This window comes from Rhinopithecus roxellana, chromosome 11 (genome assembly GCF_007565055.1).
Source record: "Rhinopithecus roxellana isolate Shanxi Qingling chromosome 11, ASM756505v1, whole genome shotgun sequence".
Lineage (NCBI taxonomy): Eukaryota > Metazoa > Chordata > Mammalia > Primates > Cercopithecidae > Rhinopithecus > Rhinopithecus roxellana.
In genome coordinates, this window is record NC_044559.1 from 30829038 (window position 1) to 30844329 (window position 15292).

At 38.5% G+C, this 15292-nt stretch overlaps 1 protein-coding gene across 1 annotated transcript; it reads right to left on the reverse strand.

Annotated features, from left to right (window-relative positions):
* Positions 1-965: 965 nt before the first annotated feature.
* LOC104657515 (CUB and zona pellucida-like domain-containing protein 1) lies at positions 966-15292 on the reverse strand. The gene is made up of 9 exons (XM_010357340.2): positions 14874-15292; positions 10298-10448; positions 8148-8362; positions 6556-6706; positions 5984-6201; positions 4995-5167; positions 3525-3916; positions 2485-2753; positions 966-1261 (listed from the first exon to the last, which is right to left on the reverse strand). Exons 1-9 carry the CDS (start codon positions 14953-14955, stop codon positions 1089-1091), a joined length of 1824 nt encoding a protein of 607 aa, XP_010355642.2. The 5' UTR covers positions 14956-15292; the 3' UTR covers positions 966-1088.

The following is a 15292-nucleotide window of genomic DNA, read 5'->3' on the forward strand; positions in this document are numbered from 1 at the left end:
GAACCTGAAAGTATGTGTGTTGTTAGATGATGAGAGAGAGTTGTGTTGATCATCCAGGGGGATTAGACTCTATGTTTTCATGTATAAAATCAGTGCACACTGGGGCCTTTAATTGCATTTGTTCAGCCACAGTAAATGGGAAAGTGTAAACTCGAACTGGCTACTAGTTGAGGACAATGAACCTTTGGCTTTGGCGCTTGATGGTGAAGGGGAAGAAAAATGTTTTCATCTCATTAACCCAGAAACGGTATGAAGTTTCTCATTTTATACTCACATTTGTCTATCCAAAGCCCTTTCCTGAAATGCTTACAGTGAGAAATGGTGAGGCTCTGCATGAAAGCAGGAAGGCATGTGAATCAAGGAGACCGGTTCTCCTCACGCTTTAGTTTCAGAAATTTTAACTTTTGATGTTTCAAAGAGTAGCGTATTTGCATCTAAAAAATAAACACATCTGTCTTTGAAGGCTACTTTTCTTAAGTAAAAATAACCCTTTTCACCTAATATTTGGTTAAAATGTTTTGTATCTATAAAAGGAGGTGTTAATTCGTGTAATTTTTTTTTTTTTTTTTTTTTTTTTTTTTTTTTTTGAGACAGAGTTTTGCTCTTGTTGCCCAGGCTGGAGTGCAATGGTGTGATCTTTGCTCACTGCAACCTCCGCCTCCCAGGTTCAAGTGACTCTCCTGCCCCAGCCTCCCGAGTGGCTGGGATGACAGGCATGTGCCACTACACCCAGCTAATTTATGTATTTTTAGTAGAGACGGGGTTTCACCATGTTTGTCAGGCTGGTCTCGAACTCCGGACCTCAGGTGATCCACCCACCTTGGCCTCCCAAAGTGCTGAGATTATAGGCGTGAGCCACACGCCCAGCCTCATGTAATGTTTTTGTATCTTTAGTTCCTAAAATGAGAGCCAACTGGCTTGGTATTTATTTCCATCGTCCTGTAATGAAACATGCTGACACAGCAACATGCAGGCCTGTGTGTCACTTTCAGGCCCTTCCTAATTTATTCATAATATATGTAGCCACAAGGTAGCCTTTCCTTTGGCATCCTGGAGGAAGGTGTCTCACTTAGGGTTGGACCTGTTGGTTAATAGTTCTGCAGCTTCTGGTATTTGTAGTATGCCTGTTGATTTACAAAATGCCTCACTGTGATTGTGGCTACAATCACTACATTCAGAACTAGAACCATGAATGAAAACAGATGCAGACTGTTGAAAGGCTGGTTTGGAGTTTCTTCCGTATGTGTTTCATGCTGAAATCCTAAAATTGGAAACAAGATGAAAATCACTTTTTAAGAAGTGTTAACATTATAAAATGTTGGTAGCTTTTATAATACCTGTACATATCCTATGACTCATATATGAATTAATGTATAACACATAATGCCAACACAATATAGAGGAACCATTATCAAATATTTGAATTCATTTATATGTATATTTAATTTTAAACTTGTTTCAAACAGTTGACTTAGTTTGGTTTCCTGATATCACATGAAAAATGTGTAAAACTCAAGCCTAACAGTCTAATGGAAATGCAGCTTCACTTAGTAATGGTCACTGTTGCTCACTGTTGCCAAAATACGTTTTGTCAACAGAAAAAAAAAATTTGTTCATTCCCTTGAAATAGGAAACAGATACTTTTCTCATATTGATAGTATTTCCATAATGACTTCCATTTATAAATTTTCAACTAATTTCAGACCAGTGTCTACAGATACACTATGTAAGCCACTTAGTGAATGCATTTATAAAATTACTGAATTTAACTTCTGTTTGTTTTTCTGTTTTTGCCATAGAAATATTTTGCTACAAAGCAGAACCATACTCCTTTATAGTGCTAATAATAATGAATAAATACAGAGATCATAAGGTCCTAATGCCATTTTCAACTAAAATGACTTCTTACAGTTTTTCTTTCATTAAGGCTTATCTTAAGCCATTTAATTATGAACCTTCCTTGAGTATTTACCATCATTCCTTTCATGTATCTGGGCAGATCTCAGGTTTCAAGCCTTTCAAAAGAAGCAGGGCTGGGCTATGTTAATATAATAGATTCTTTGTTGTTGTCGTTTTTTTAAATAACTTTTTTTCAAATAGGCTATTATGTGGAATGCTGGTTCATTTTGTTTTACTCATTTAGGAGTTAAAATACATTGCTTTCAATTCAATTATCTGCTATATCTATAATAAGGAGTCAGGAAACTAAAGGAAACTTGTTTTTAGAGATTAGGACATTACACTTATACTCAAAATCCAAATGAATGGCAAACTATCAGTGTATCATATGGTTACACTGTACCTAGTATGCATATTATCAACTGGTAGAAATAAATACTAATCCTGTATACTTAATATTCAACTTATTTGTTAAAGCTCCTATTATAAATCTCTAAACTGTACACGCTTAAGAGTTACTGGATTTAAGCAGCATTTTATGAGCCATGATGTGCTTTTTGATCATGAAATAGCTTTTTGTCTTACCTGAATTACCACTTGCACTTCGATCCCTTTTCAGACGAATGGGTCCTATGATGGAATCCGTTTTCCATTTATATGAAGAAATGTCTCGTTTGCTTCTGGAGACACAACCTTGATTGCAGCGAGACTGGTGGTCACTGCTATCACATATCAAAACTTTACATTGCAGATACACAGAGCTTAAACTTCTCAAGAATTTAAAAGCATTAAACTGGAATCTCCCATAGTGTCCAAATAAGGGATACACCTTACAAGTCTCATCTCGACTACATCTGGAACAGAATTTACGAACATGTTTAGAAGATACAGACAAATTCAGTCTTTTCCATTCTAAAAAATTTTCTCTGAATTAAGTTGTGAATCCAAAAATCTCTCATGAAAGACGGTGTCTCTAGTTTACACTACAGTGAGTTAAGACTATAGATCTGATTCCTGAGTAAGATAGCAAGGTTCTTTCTAGCTCTAAAATTCCTGATCCATATAACTTAATCAGAAAACCAATACTGATGTATTGGAAGTCAGACTTCTTTCCTTACGTGCTTATCATTAATGTATCAGTACAAATGACATAGCTAAAATCCAACAAATTGTAAGGAAAAAAGGAAATTGTTTCTTTCAAATAAGAACTTTCTACATTTTCTCTTAAGGATGCTACATGTGTTTTACTGATGGAGTTATATTTTAAGGATAACACACATGAAATAATCTTCTAGGTTTTGCTTCCAAAAACCAAAATGTGCAAAAAACAAAAACGAAAATAGAGCTTTTATAACAAAAATAAATTTGTTTCTACCAGCAAATATTTTGTAAATACACTTAAAATTCTAGAGGATATAAACTGTGTCTGCATAAATGTTTAAATTTAAATTATTCATAATTGGTACATAGTAATTGTATTTTATAAAATGATTAGAATAAGTTTAATGAAATTTCATGTAGTACTAGGAAAAATGTATATATATACAACACAAAAAATTACTTTATTGAAATTATTATTCCACAGGAAGAAATACCATACATACATCAGTTACATTAATACATACCCACTCTTAATTAGGTCATAGGTTGGAGACGCAAGGTCAGAGGTGGGAGAGGCTCTACAGGTATCAAGAAATACCACCAAATTTGGATCTGAGGTGTGCAGACTAACTTGAACAAAAAGAGTTTGGTTCAAATCCACATAATATGGTGACTCAACTATAGTCTTTTCAAATGAATCGGATTCAAAAAGAGCCATGCTTGTGTTATATTTGCCCAGTGCATTTTGATTTTGTATTATATCATCTTCTGTCACGTATATCATCCCCACTGTAGAATTATGTTCCATTTCACACTTCACAATAATCTGGAGATGTTTCTGACGGGTGATCACTTCAGAAGGTGAGGATGCAGAAAAGGTGATTATATTGGTGTAAGTAATTGACTGATCTTCTACCTGCAGAACAAGATAGAATTCAATTTTTATATTTTAAGTCCAGTAATATTTTAGAGCATAGATGTGGATAACATTTGCAGGTACAGATATAATTTTCTTAAATCACGAGGTAACAGCTTTCATGTCAGAATACTATAAACCTTAAATGTATTTCATTGAAGAAATATTCTAGGAAAGAAAGAAAGAATGAGATGAGAAATACAGCTTGTATTACAGAGACCTGAAGATAGAATCAGACAGAATTTTTTTCAGTTACAGTAAAATCCATTTTGAATGCAAATTTCTAGTCTTGAGAAGACATTAAACCTTACTATATATTGCTTTCCTTAAGGAGCTTTAAGTTAGTGTGGCCAACTGGGCAGTTTCCAAAATATATGTAGACCAAGGGTCTGCAAGAGGAAGGCCCTTAGCTGCCTTCCCTGGGGGTTCACAGTGTAATAAAGCCTGTGTGTTCATTTTTAGCAAGATACGATGATTTACTTCTGTCTTTATCAGTTCCTCTGGATTAGCTACCATTCTTTTCAATTAGGTTATTGTTTAATGTCTGAGTGAAAAGTTTATGGTATGTATCCTAAAGAGACCAAAAGTTGAAAATGTTTGAAATCTTGAATAGGACTTCTAGAAAAATGTAGAACAAATCACAAACTTCCAGTAATATCCTTCAGGTTTCAGGTTTTTTTAACATTTTATTTTCTGTCTTTAAAAGAAAAAGAAGAAGATCCTAAAAATTCAGCTAGATCTTCACTAAATACAAGGTGTAAACATTTTCTGCATAAGTGTTTACTGGTAGGTTATTAAGCCAACTGCATATAGATGTTCAAACTCTCTTTAGTGAGTTTTCAGAGTTCTTTACCTTCTGGGAAAGATAACCCCACTTGTCCTGAAAATGAATCCAGCAATTTAGCAGCTATGTATGAATGGGTATGTGCACTAATATGTCTTCACATGCTTCTCATGTGGTTAAGCCACTAAAATTTGGGGGCTGTTTGTTATAGCAGCTAGCAAGCATTACCTTGACTGCATTGCTCAACACGCACTCAGCATTTGACAAAATCCAGCTATCGGTATTTCACTTTACCTTTCTGATTGTACCACATCCATTAAGAGGGATAGAAAATTCCACAACATTTGATAATTTTGGTCTGCAAGTTGGGTCTTTTAGTTGTAAGTTATTTCCATTAGAGTTAAAAGCCTCTAGGTAGGATTTGCTTATAATAACTCTCATCCTGTCAGAAGAGCAAGTTAAAGATGCTGTCAGGAAAAAAAAAAAAAAAAAAAAAAAGAATGGTCATGTTTATGCCAGCTAGGAATGTTGGATCTTGAAGAGCTATGTGTGCAAGTAAATATATAAGAAGTCAAAAACATTTTGCCCTAAACAGTAATCATAAGTTTGAGATAGCCAAGCAGTTGATTCACCTTTTACTGTGTTCATTGTGACCTTGTTTAGAGCTAGAATCTGCAAACCTGATGTTTTTAATTGTGTCTTTGCAGAAGGAATTAAGGGAAACAGTCCATATTATCTGCATAAATTTTTTTCAGGTTAATAAAATCATTAATTTCCTCTTGCATTAAGCAATGTACAGAAATGATTGTCAAGCTTAAGATTATGAATATGTTCCCAAGTATATGTGACATGCTTGCAAATAGGAATAGCCACAGTTGGCCGGGCGCTGGTGGCTCAAGCCTGTAATCCCAGCACTTTGGGAGGCCGAGACGGGTGGATCACGAGGTCCGGAGATCGAGACCATCCTGGCTAACACCGTGAAACCCCGTCTCTACTAAAAAATACAAAAAACTTGCCGGGCGAGGTGGCGGGCACCTGTAGTCCCAGCTACTTGGGAGGCTGAGGCAGGAGAATGGTGTAAACCCGGGAGGCGGAGCTTGCAGTGAGCTGAGATCCGGCCACTGCACTCCAGCCTGGGCGACAGAGCAAGACTCCGTCTCAAAAAAAAAAAAAAAAAAAAAAAAAAAAAAAGGAATAGCCACAGGTAGGCTAACAATTAACAGTTTCTATGTATGCAATCTTCAGAGAGCTCAAAATAGCTAAGAACATAAAACACGACTTACTAGTGTTGATGCTTTCTGCATAAATTGAGGTGTAGGAAGCAGAAAATCCCCGGTAAGAATTGGCATAATCTGTAGACAACACGACAGTCAGAGAGTTTGATGATGATTCGAAGGTGGGAGTCACACGGCCACAGACTTGTCCAATCAGGCCAGAGTTGGTGGAGGGGCCATCATAGATGGCAAGAAAATCAAATTTGCACTGTTTGTCTATTTCTAGGCTAGAGAATGAGGGCCTTTGGTGAAAAAGAGTTTCAAACCAATTCAATTCTATTTTCTAACATCCCAACAATCCTACTCTTAAGTGATTATGGATTTTTTTTTCCTTCAATGGTATCTCAGGCTTACGATGACAAACCTGGGGTTTTGATAGTCCCTGACAAGGACCTCAGAATCTTCAGAAAGATAGTCAACTTAGTTCAATGGAATAGTATCACTGTTTTCCTTTCTTCATCATGTCTTTGAAAAGTGCCCATATATGGGAATTACGTATGATAATTTCTCTTCCCCAAATCCCCCAGTTGCCAGGTGGGTTTACTGCATTTGTTCCAACAGAATTGGGCAGCAGTACTTACAAAATCTCTTTGAAGTTTAGTTTTATCTTGTAACCTTTCTCCACTTGTATGTGCCATACACAATAAGCCAGCTCAGGATGCGAATTTGGGTAATTGGGGCTGGTGAAGGATCCTTCCATGGTATCCAGGTAACCGCCACAGTTTGGAATAGCTGAAATGGATGTGAAGGTGGTCAAGAATGAACATCAAAATAGTGACTGCTTTTAATTTCTGTGTTGTGCATCGAGCTTAACACGTCTCTCCTGAGTATGATTCCATCTCCGTCTTTCCCATGGGTCACATATGGAGGTCTTCATCCTTTTTTATCATTGAAATTTCTGCCCACTGGTGCAGAGCAGAGAGGGAATCTTTATACTATTGCCAAATGAATCATATTAAAGTTGTGCTGTAAGATGTGTTGCATCTGGAGAGACTCCCATTACCTGAACTGCACCATAGAAAATAAAGTCACACCCTCCCTTGAAGGCTCTTCCAGCCTTGAAACTCTCACCAGCTCAGCTTTCCAGTCTCATCAGCCTCTGTTCTATCCTCCCTTTCTTCCCATGACTCCTCGGCTGTCAGCTCCAGTAGAGGTGAGTGCTCTTCCCTGACTCCCCCCCTCCACCTACCTCATCATGCTATTGTTCAAAGCTCAGCTCAGAAACAGCCTTCCTGAAGCAGCCCTTGGTCTCTCCTTTCCCCAGTAAGTACATAAGGAAGCAGCTGGACAGATGAAATGGGGAGAAACAATGCAGAGAGCTCTTTTTGGAGATGTAAAACGGTTTAGATTGGCTGAAGCATAGGGTGCGTGCCAGGCAGCAGCTAGAGGCAAGGCTTGAAAAGGTGGCCTGGGTCCAGCTTGGGAAAACCTTGACTGCTGCACTCTGGAGGTTTGATGGTACCAAGAAGTCAGTGGTTTCAGGAGGAGAGTGACATGGTCAGCTCTGGGCCTTGGAACGAAATCCACAGTGGAGCTCTCCTCATGAACCCACTCGCAGATGTTCTTGGCATTCTGCTTTAGATCACAGTAGAATGTAGGTACCATGAATGCATTTAGCCTCCAACCACCTGACAGCCTTAAATTTCAATGGTGAGACCAGAGATTTACAGCATGCACTCTCTAATCTTCTTTGTTAGAATCATCTGGGGGACTTGTTAAACACGAAGGTTCAACAACCCCAACCAAGATCTAAGGAATCAGAGCATAGGAAGGTGCGGTCCCTGAAGAAGCATTGCAGAAGATACTAGGGTTACTATTAAACAGGCTGAACGTGGAGTCTCTGCTTTGGGCTCTAACACAGTACCCCTCAACATGTAGCCATCTGAGCAGCCCCTTGTCTCTGCCTCACCTGGGAACTGGTTAGAAAGGCAAGATCATGTGCTCCACCCAGAAACAATGAATCACAATGTCTGTGATGGGGCTGGGATTTGTGATTTAACAAGCTCTCCAAATGATTCTTATGCACAGGTGAGTTAGAGAACTGCTGCTCTCTCAAATAGAGAAGACTCTGAGGGAATATACTCAGACTGAAGATTATAAGAACCCAGACAGGAGAGTGTGTAACCTGTGCTTGCAGGAGATGTGAGTGAAGGTTGTGTAAATGATGACTTACGGGTGTTAGGAGAGAAGAAGTAGTAGAAGACAAAGACAGTTCTTTCAATTCTTGCTGAGTCAGTAACTATTTGAAACGTCAATGTACTGGATGACGATTCAAATACAGGAACATAGTCGTTTTTACTGCAGACTTGCCCTAGCAGAGGCCCATTGCTGGAGGTTCCGTCAAAGACTTTAATGTTTTCACTTCCACAGCTTCCATCTGGATCCAGCCTGTGGATAAAACACAACTGTGGCTGGAGAAGTGTCACAAGCAAAGGGGGTTTGCAGAGCAGAGTCAATTGCTCACTTAGGCATGTAAATTTACAAAGTGGTGGCACATCTGTTTTCATTTAAACCTCTCCAAGACCAATCACCAACCCCACCATCCTCAACATCAAATCACAAACTGTCAATTTTAATGGGCGCAGGGAGGTGAACTGCTTTGCCTATGTCTCGTATCAAGTAAATGATGAGGATGGGGCTTGAATCACTTTCCTTCTACCTATTTCTATCTCTCCTGTTCCCCATGTCCATGTAACTCATTGATGAACCTTCTTGTTTAGAATTGTTTCCCACTGACGCTGGATATTCAAGGCTGTTGAAAGGTGAAGCAACTCTTCTTCCACAGCCACCTTTCCCAAACCTTAACACCTCCCTAGTTGCTCCTTCCTTCCCTTATATCACCCCCACTTCCTCATTCTGAAGGACAGTCCCATGCCCTGCATTGGACAGGACAGCCCAGGGTTTTAGTTTGCTGCCCATTCTGACAGGGTCTCCCAAATATCCTCAGAGGACACATGTCCAAACTTATAGGAAATAATACAAGGGTAGAGAAATCTGGGTTCTCTTTCCACTTTAGTTACTTACCTGCTGTATAAATTTAGATGAGTGATTTAACCTTTCTTGGTTTCAGTTTTCTCATCTGTAAAATGGGGATATCACAGCCTACTTCTCATTATTGTGTGAGGTTTATAATATTCTGAATATGAAGTACCTGCCACAGGCCTGGCACACAGGTGTGCAATAGATGTTAAATGTTAATTTCTCACCTCCCTTGCTGTTCTCACACTTTCTCTTCCCCTCTCTCCTTACACAGCAAGAATAGCATATATGTTTCTCAGCAACCATTCCAGGAAATTTGAGGCCTCTTTTGCTTTTTGAAGGATAAGTTAAATTCCAGCTTCAGTGGTACAGGGCTATTATGGTTCTCCAAAGTGTGGTACTTGGAACTGTAGCCATCAGTATCATCTGGGCATTTGTCAGCTATGCAGATTCTCAGATCCCACACACTCCATCTGAATAAGATAATAGAGACTCCGGCAATGGGGCCCAGCATTTGTGTTTTAACAAGCCTTCCACATGCTTCTGATGTATGATCAAGTATAAGAACCACTGGGACAGGCATAAGAGTGGGGGCTCTGTAGCCGGGCTGCTTGGATTCAGTTTCTATCCCATTTTTATTATTTTTTAGTCTTGGACCTGGTAAGTGACTTCTCTGGGCTTTCTCATCTATAGAATGGGGATTAGACTGCATCTGGCTAGAGGGTTGTTGAGAGGATTAACTAGAGACAGATCTCAGGAAACACTAGTGTCTCTGCAGGGCAGAGTCATGTTCTCAGCCTCACACTGGGGTCACCTGGGCAATTATAAAAAGCACTTATAAATGTATAATTATTTCAAAATAAAAACTATAAAATAAAAAATATTGATGCCTGGAGTCTACCCCCAGAGATTATAATCTAATTATGTGGTGTACAGCCTGGGAGTCTGGATGTGTGAAAGCTCCCCCACATATTCAAATGCATAGCAAAATTTGGAACCAAAATTTAGTGTTTTAAGGCCAAGAAACTGGAACTAGACCAGCTAGGTTCTAACCGTGGTCATGCTATTCACTATTTGTGCGACCTCAGACAAGTTCTCAACCTTGCTGTGCTTGTAATACTATTATAGTGCTGACCTTGAAGGACCTCTGTGAGCCAGTGCCGGGCACACAGCCATTATCAGTGACTACCAGCCATCATCCCCATCACCATCATCATCATGATGGTTGTCAGTGTCACTACCAGCTCTAGCAGCAGCTGAATTCTTTCTCCAGAGAGACTCCTACCCAACCCAATGTGGTCAGAGTTTGATATCCCTTATTAGAAAACTAAAGCTTCTACTTACTGGACATAGGAAAAGATAATTCTGATGCTTTTGTTTTCTGGTCTTTCTATTGTCCAGGTGCAGTTCTCACTGGGATTGAGTTGCAGGATCATGGCTTTGTGGGTCTCTGCCATATTGGCACCCCCTAGAGTGACACTGCAGCTTGAATTGCCTGTTAGAGACCACAGATGGCACTGAGGAAAGTCAACAACAGACCCTTTCCCCTCCCTGAGAGATTAGGAATCTACCTCTCACATGTAATATACATACAAGCAGGCAGCTAATTGTGGATGGCACTTAGCTTACTCCAAAGTAAGTCAAAAGCAGTTGATTTCTCCATATTGAACCATTTGAGGAGAAGTATCTGTAACTTCTCTACATATAGTCCATAAAAGAGACTATATTAGGACCTGAAGAAGGATGGTTTGTATTTTTAATAGGTTTCCATATGAACATGTGTCTTTATTTCTCTAGCATAAATACCTAGCAGTGATATCACCAGGTCATATGTTAAGTGTATATTTAACTTCATAAGAAACTGCCAAACCATTGCCAGAGTGGCTGTTCTATTTCATAATCCAACCAACGATGTATGAGAGTTCCAGTTGCACCACATGCTAATCAACACACACTACTGTCAGGTTTTTGTATCGCTTTGTTTAGCCATTCTAACAGATATGTAGCAGCATCCCATCATGGTTTTTTAACTTGCATTTCCCTAATGACTAATGACATTGAACATCATTTCATGTTATTTTCCTTCTATGTATCCTTTTTAGTGAGTATCTCTAAGTCTTCTGCCCTTTTTTAACTTGGCTTTTTGTTTTTATTATTGGGTTTTGAGAGTTTTTTATATATGCTGAATACAAGTCCTTTGTTGCAGCTGCAATTTGAAAATATGTTCTCCCAATCTGTATCTTGTCTTTTCATTCTCTTAACAGTGTCTTTCCCAAAACAAAAGTTTTAAATTTTTTATAAAGTCCAATTTAGTAATAGTTTCTTTTATGGGTTGTGCTTTTGGTGTCTTGTCTAAGAACTCTTTGCTTAACCCCAGGTTACAAATATTTCTCCTGTTTTCTTTTTTAAAATACTATAGTTTTACATTTTACATTTAGAACTATGATCCATTTTAAGCTAATTTATGGATAAGAAATGAGGCTTAGGTTGAGTTTATTTTTTGCCTATGGGTGTCCAATTGTTCCAAGACCATTTGACGAAAAGGCTCTCCTTTCTCCATTAAATTGCCTTTGCACCTTTGTCAAAAATCAATGGACCATATTTGTGTGGATCTATTTCTGAACTCTCTATTCTGTTTCAATTTTCTGTGTCTATCCTTTTGGCAAACCACACCTTCTTGATTACTGTAGTTTATCAGAAGTCTTAAAATTAGGTAACATGAATGTTCCAACTTTACTGTTCTTTTGCAAAATTGTTTTGGTTATTCCAGTTCCTTTGCTTTTTCATGGAAATTTTAGAGTCAGCATGTCTTTATCTATTTAATATTCTTACTGGGATCTTTATTGGAATTGCACTGAATTTATAGATCAACCTGGGGGAAAAAAAGGATAGTTTTTAAAAGACACTTGATTGCTAGAATGTATAAATAATTCTTACAATTAAATAATTAAAAGGCAAATAATCCAATTTAAAAAGGACAAAGAACCAGAATAGACATTTTTCCAAAGAAGATCTATAAATGGCCAATATGCACATGAAGATATACTCAGCCTCATTAGTCATCAGGGAAATACAAATCAAAACCATGAGATATCACTTCATATGCATTAGGATGGCTAGAGTCAAACACGGGAAACAGCAAGCATTGACAAGGACGTGGAGAAACTGGAATGCTTATATACTGCTCATGGGATTGTAAAGTGGTACAGCTGCTATGGAAAACTGTCTGGCAGTTAGTTCCTCAAAAGATTAAACATACAGTTATCATAACCCAGCAATTCTACCACTAGGCATATCCCCAAAAGAAATAAAAACAAATGTCCACACGAAAGCTTGTACACTATATTTATTGCAACGTTAGTCCTAAGAAGCCAAATATTCATCAATTGATGAACAAATAAATAAAATGTGGTCTATCCATACATTGGAATATTATCCAGCATAAAAAGAAATGAGGTACAGTCATCCCTTGGTGTCCACTAATGATTGGTTCCAGGACCCCCTGTGGACACCAAAATCCATGGATGTTGGAGTCCCTTATGTAAAATGACTTAGTGTTTGCATGTGACCTACACACATCCTGTACACTTCAAAACATCTCTAGATTATTTATAATACAATGTAAATGATATGTAAATAGTTGTTGTACTATATTGTTTAGGAAATAATGACAAGGAAAAAAGTCTGTACATGTTCCCTAACCAACCATTTTTTTCAAATGTTTTCAATTCATGGTTGGTTGAATCCATGAATGCTGAACCCACAGGTACTGAGGGCTGATTGTACTGATACATGCTACAATATATATGAACCTTGAAAATATTATGCTAAGTGGAAGACCACATATTACATGATTTCATTTATGTGAAATCTCCAGAATAAGTAAATTTATAGAGACAGAAAGTAGAGTAGTGGTTTCCTTGTGCTGGAGACATCAGGAGAAATGGAGAGTGACTGGTAGTGAATACACAGTTTCTTTATACATATAAATACATACATACATATATATATATGTCCACACAAAAACTTGTACACTAATATTCATCGCAACATTAGTCTATATATAAAATATATAGTTATATATATATAAAACATTGGTCTATATATAGAGACTATAAATATAGACTATATAGAGAGAGACAATAGACTATATATAGAGACACTATATATATATAGAGAGAGAGAGAGACAGACAGACAGACAGAGAATCTCACTCTGTTACTTATACTGGATTGCGATGGCACAATCATAGCTCACTGAAGCCTCAAACTACTGGGCTCAAGTGATCCTCCCACCGCAGCCGCCAGAGTAGCTGGGACTTCAGTCATGTACCACCATGCCCGGCTAAAATTTTTTTCTTTAATTTTGTAGAGTCGAGGTCTCACTACGTTGTTCAGGGTGGTCTCAAACTCTCAGCATCAAGCAATGCTCCCATGTCAGCCCCCCCAAAGTGCTGGGATTGTAGGTTTGAGCCATCGTGCTGAGCCTGAGACCGTTTCTTTTGAGGGTGAAGAATATGTTCTGGAATTAGATAGTGGTGATTGTTGCACAATTCTGTGTATATACTAAAAAACACTAAATTGTATACTTTAAAATGGTGGATTTTATGGTATGTGAATCATATCTTAATAAAGCTGTTATTAAAAAGGAGAAAAAAGAGAAGAAAGAGAAAAGGGAAAAAGGAAAAATAACTGGATCCTAAAGATAAACTGTTAGCAGTGAAATTATCCAGTAAGGGGCTGGGCGTGGTGGCTCCCACCTGTAATCCCAGCACTTTGGGAGGCCAAAGCGGGTGGATCGCTTGAGCTCAGGAGTTCGAGACCAGCCTGGGCAACATAGTGAAAATTCTTTTCTATAAAATTTTTTTAAATTATTTGGTAAATTCTTATATTTTTATGTACATTGTCAGATGGGCACAAATAAAATTATTACTAATTCAAAATCCCACCAAGATTTTGACTAGTGGTCAAAAACCCCACCCACATAGGAAAAAAGGTTTATTTTTATTTATTCTCCCATATACTCCCATAACCCCATCCACCCAGAAACAATCATCACTAAAACCTTGGTGTAAATTCTTCCACACCTTTTCCTCTCCTCTTCTATTTCTAGACGTGTAAAATGCTTGAATGTATATATTTCAAACATAAGAACCATCATATGATACAAACTTCAGATCTTTCTTTTTCTCTTAATGTGGTCTATGGACACATTATAGATCAGAGTCTTTTTTTTTTTTTTTTTTTTTTTTGAGACAGAGTCTTGCTCTGTCACCCAGGCTGGAGTGCAGTGGCATGATCGCGGCTCACTGCAACCTCCATCTCCCGGGTTCAAGCGATTCTCCTGCCTCAGCCTCCTGAGTAGCTGGGACTACAGGTGCGTACCACCACACCTGGCTAATTTTTGTAATTTAGTAGAGACAAGGTTTCACCATGTTGGCCAGGCTGGTCTCGAACTCCTGATCTCGTGATCCACCCTCCTCAGCCTCCCAAAGTGCTGGGATTACAGGCGTGAGCCACCACCCCCAGCCATCATTTTTTTTTTTAAGTTGCAAAAACCGGTGTTCCATTGTATGGATTTACCATAACAAATAATGAAAATTCGTGTTGTAGTTTACAATTATCTAAGTCCACGTATTTATACATATATCTTTGGACACTTTTATGCTTATTTCCAAAACATAAACTCTTAGCAGTAAAATTACCCAGTAAAATTCTATACGCTTTTGATATGTTTATGGACATTGTCAGATGAGCCAAATAAAATTAGAACTAATTTAAAAGCCACCCCCCCGCCCCCGCCAGGAGCATTAGAGTACATTTTTCTCTGAACTGGGGCCACTTCAAAAAATTTTGAAAAAGCCCTTTTTAAGAGAAGAATTTCTCTGTTTTGGTGAATAAATCTGGTTCCATTTTCTTACCTTCAGCCTCTGCCATTGTCAACTCTGCCAAACAGGAGAGAATTAAGAGGGTCAGTGGCATCAGCCTTCTTACAAGCTCCATTTTGGCAAGGGGCTGAGCAGCCTTAAAGACTGGCAGCTTTTATAGCCTCTGTGTTACATCAGCTTTCTGGACACCTCCAGGGAAACGTCAGTTCCAGCCATGCAATGGGGTAGATTTGTGTGAGAATAGAGCAGCTGTGTGACTGGTTTCTTATCAGCAGTCCCCACAGTGAGGGTTCCCTCTCCTCAAATCCTTCCCGGAAGGGTTGACCCCCAGTGGAAGCTCTTTGTGGGGATATCCAGCAGCTGGTTCCCAGCAGGCACTGAGTTATTTTCCATGAAACGGATGGGGAGCTGTGCCTTTCTTCTGTGCCTGCACATCACAAACAGGTGGCCTC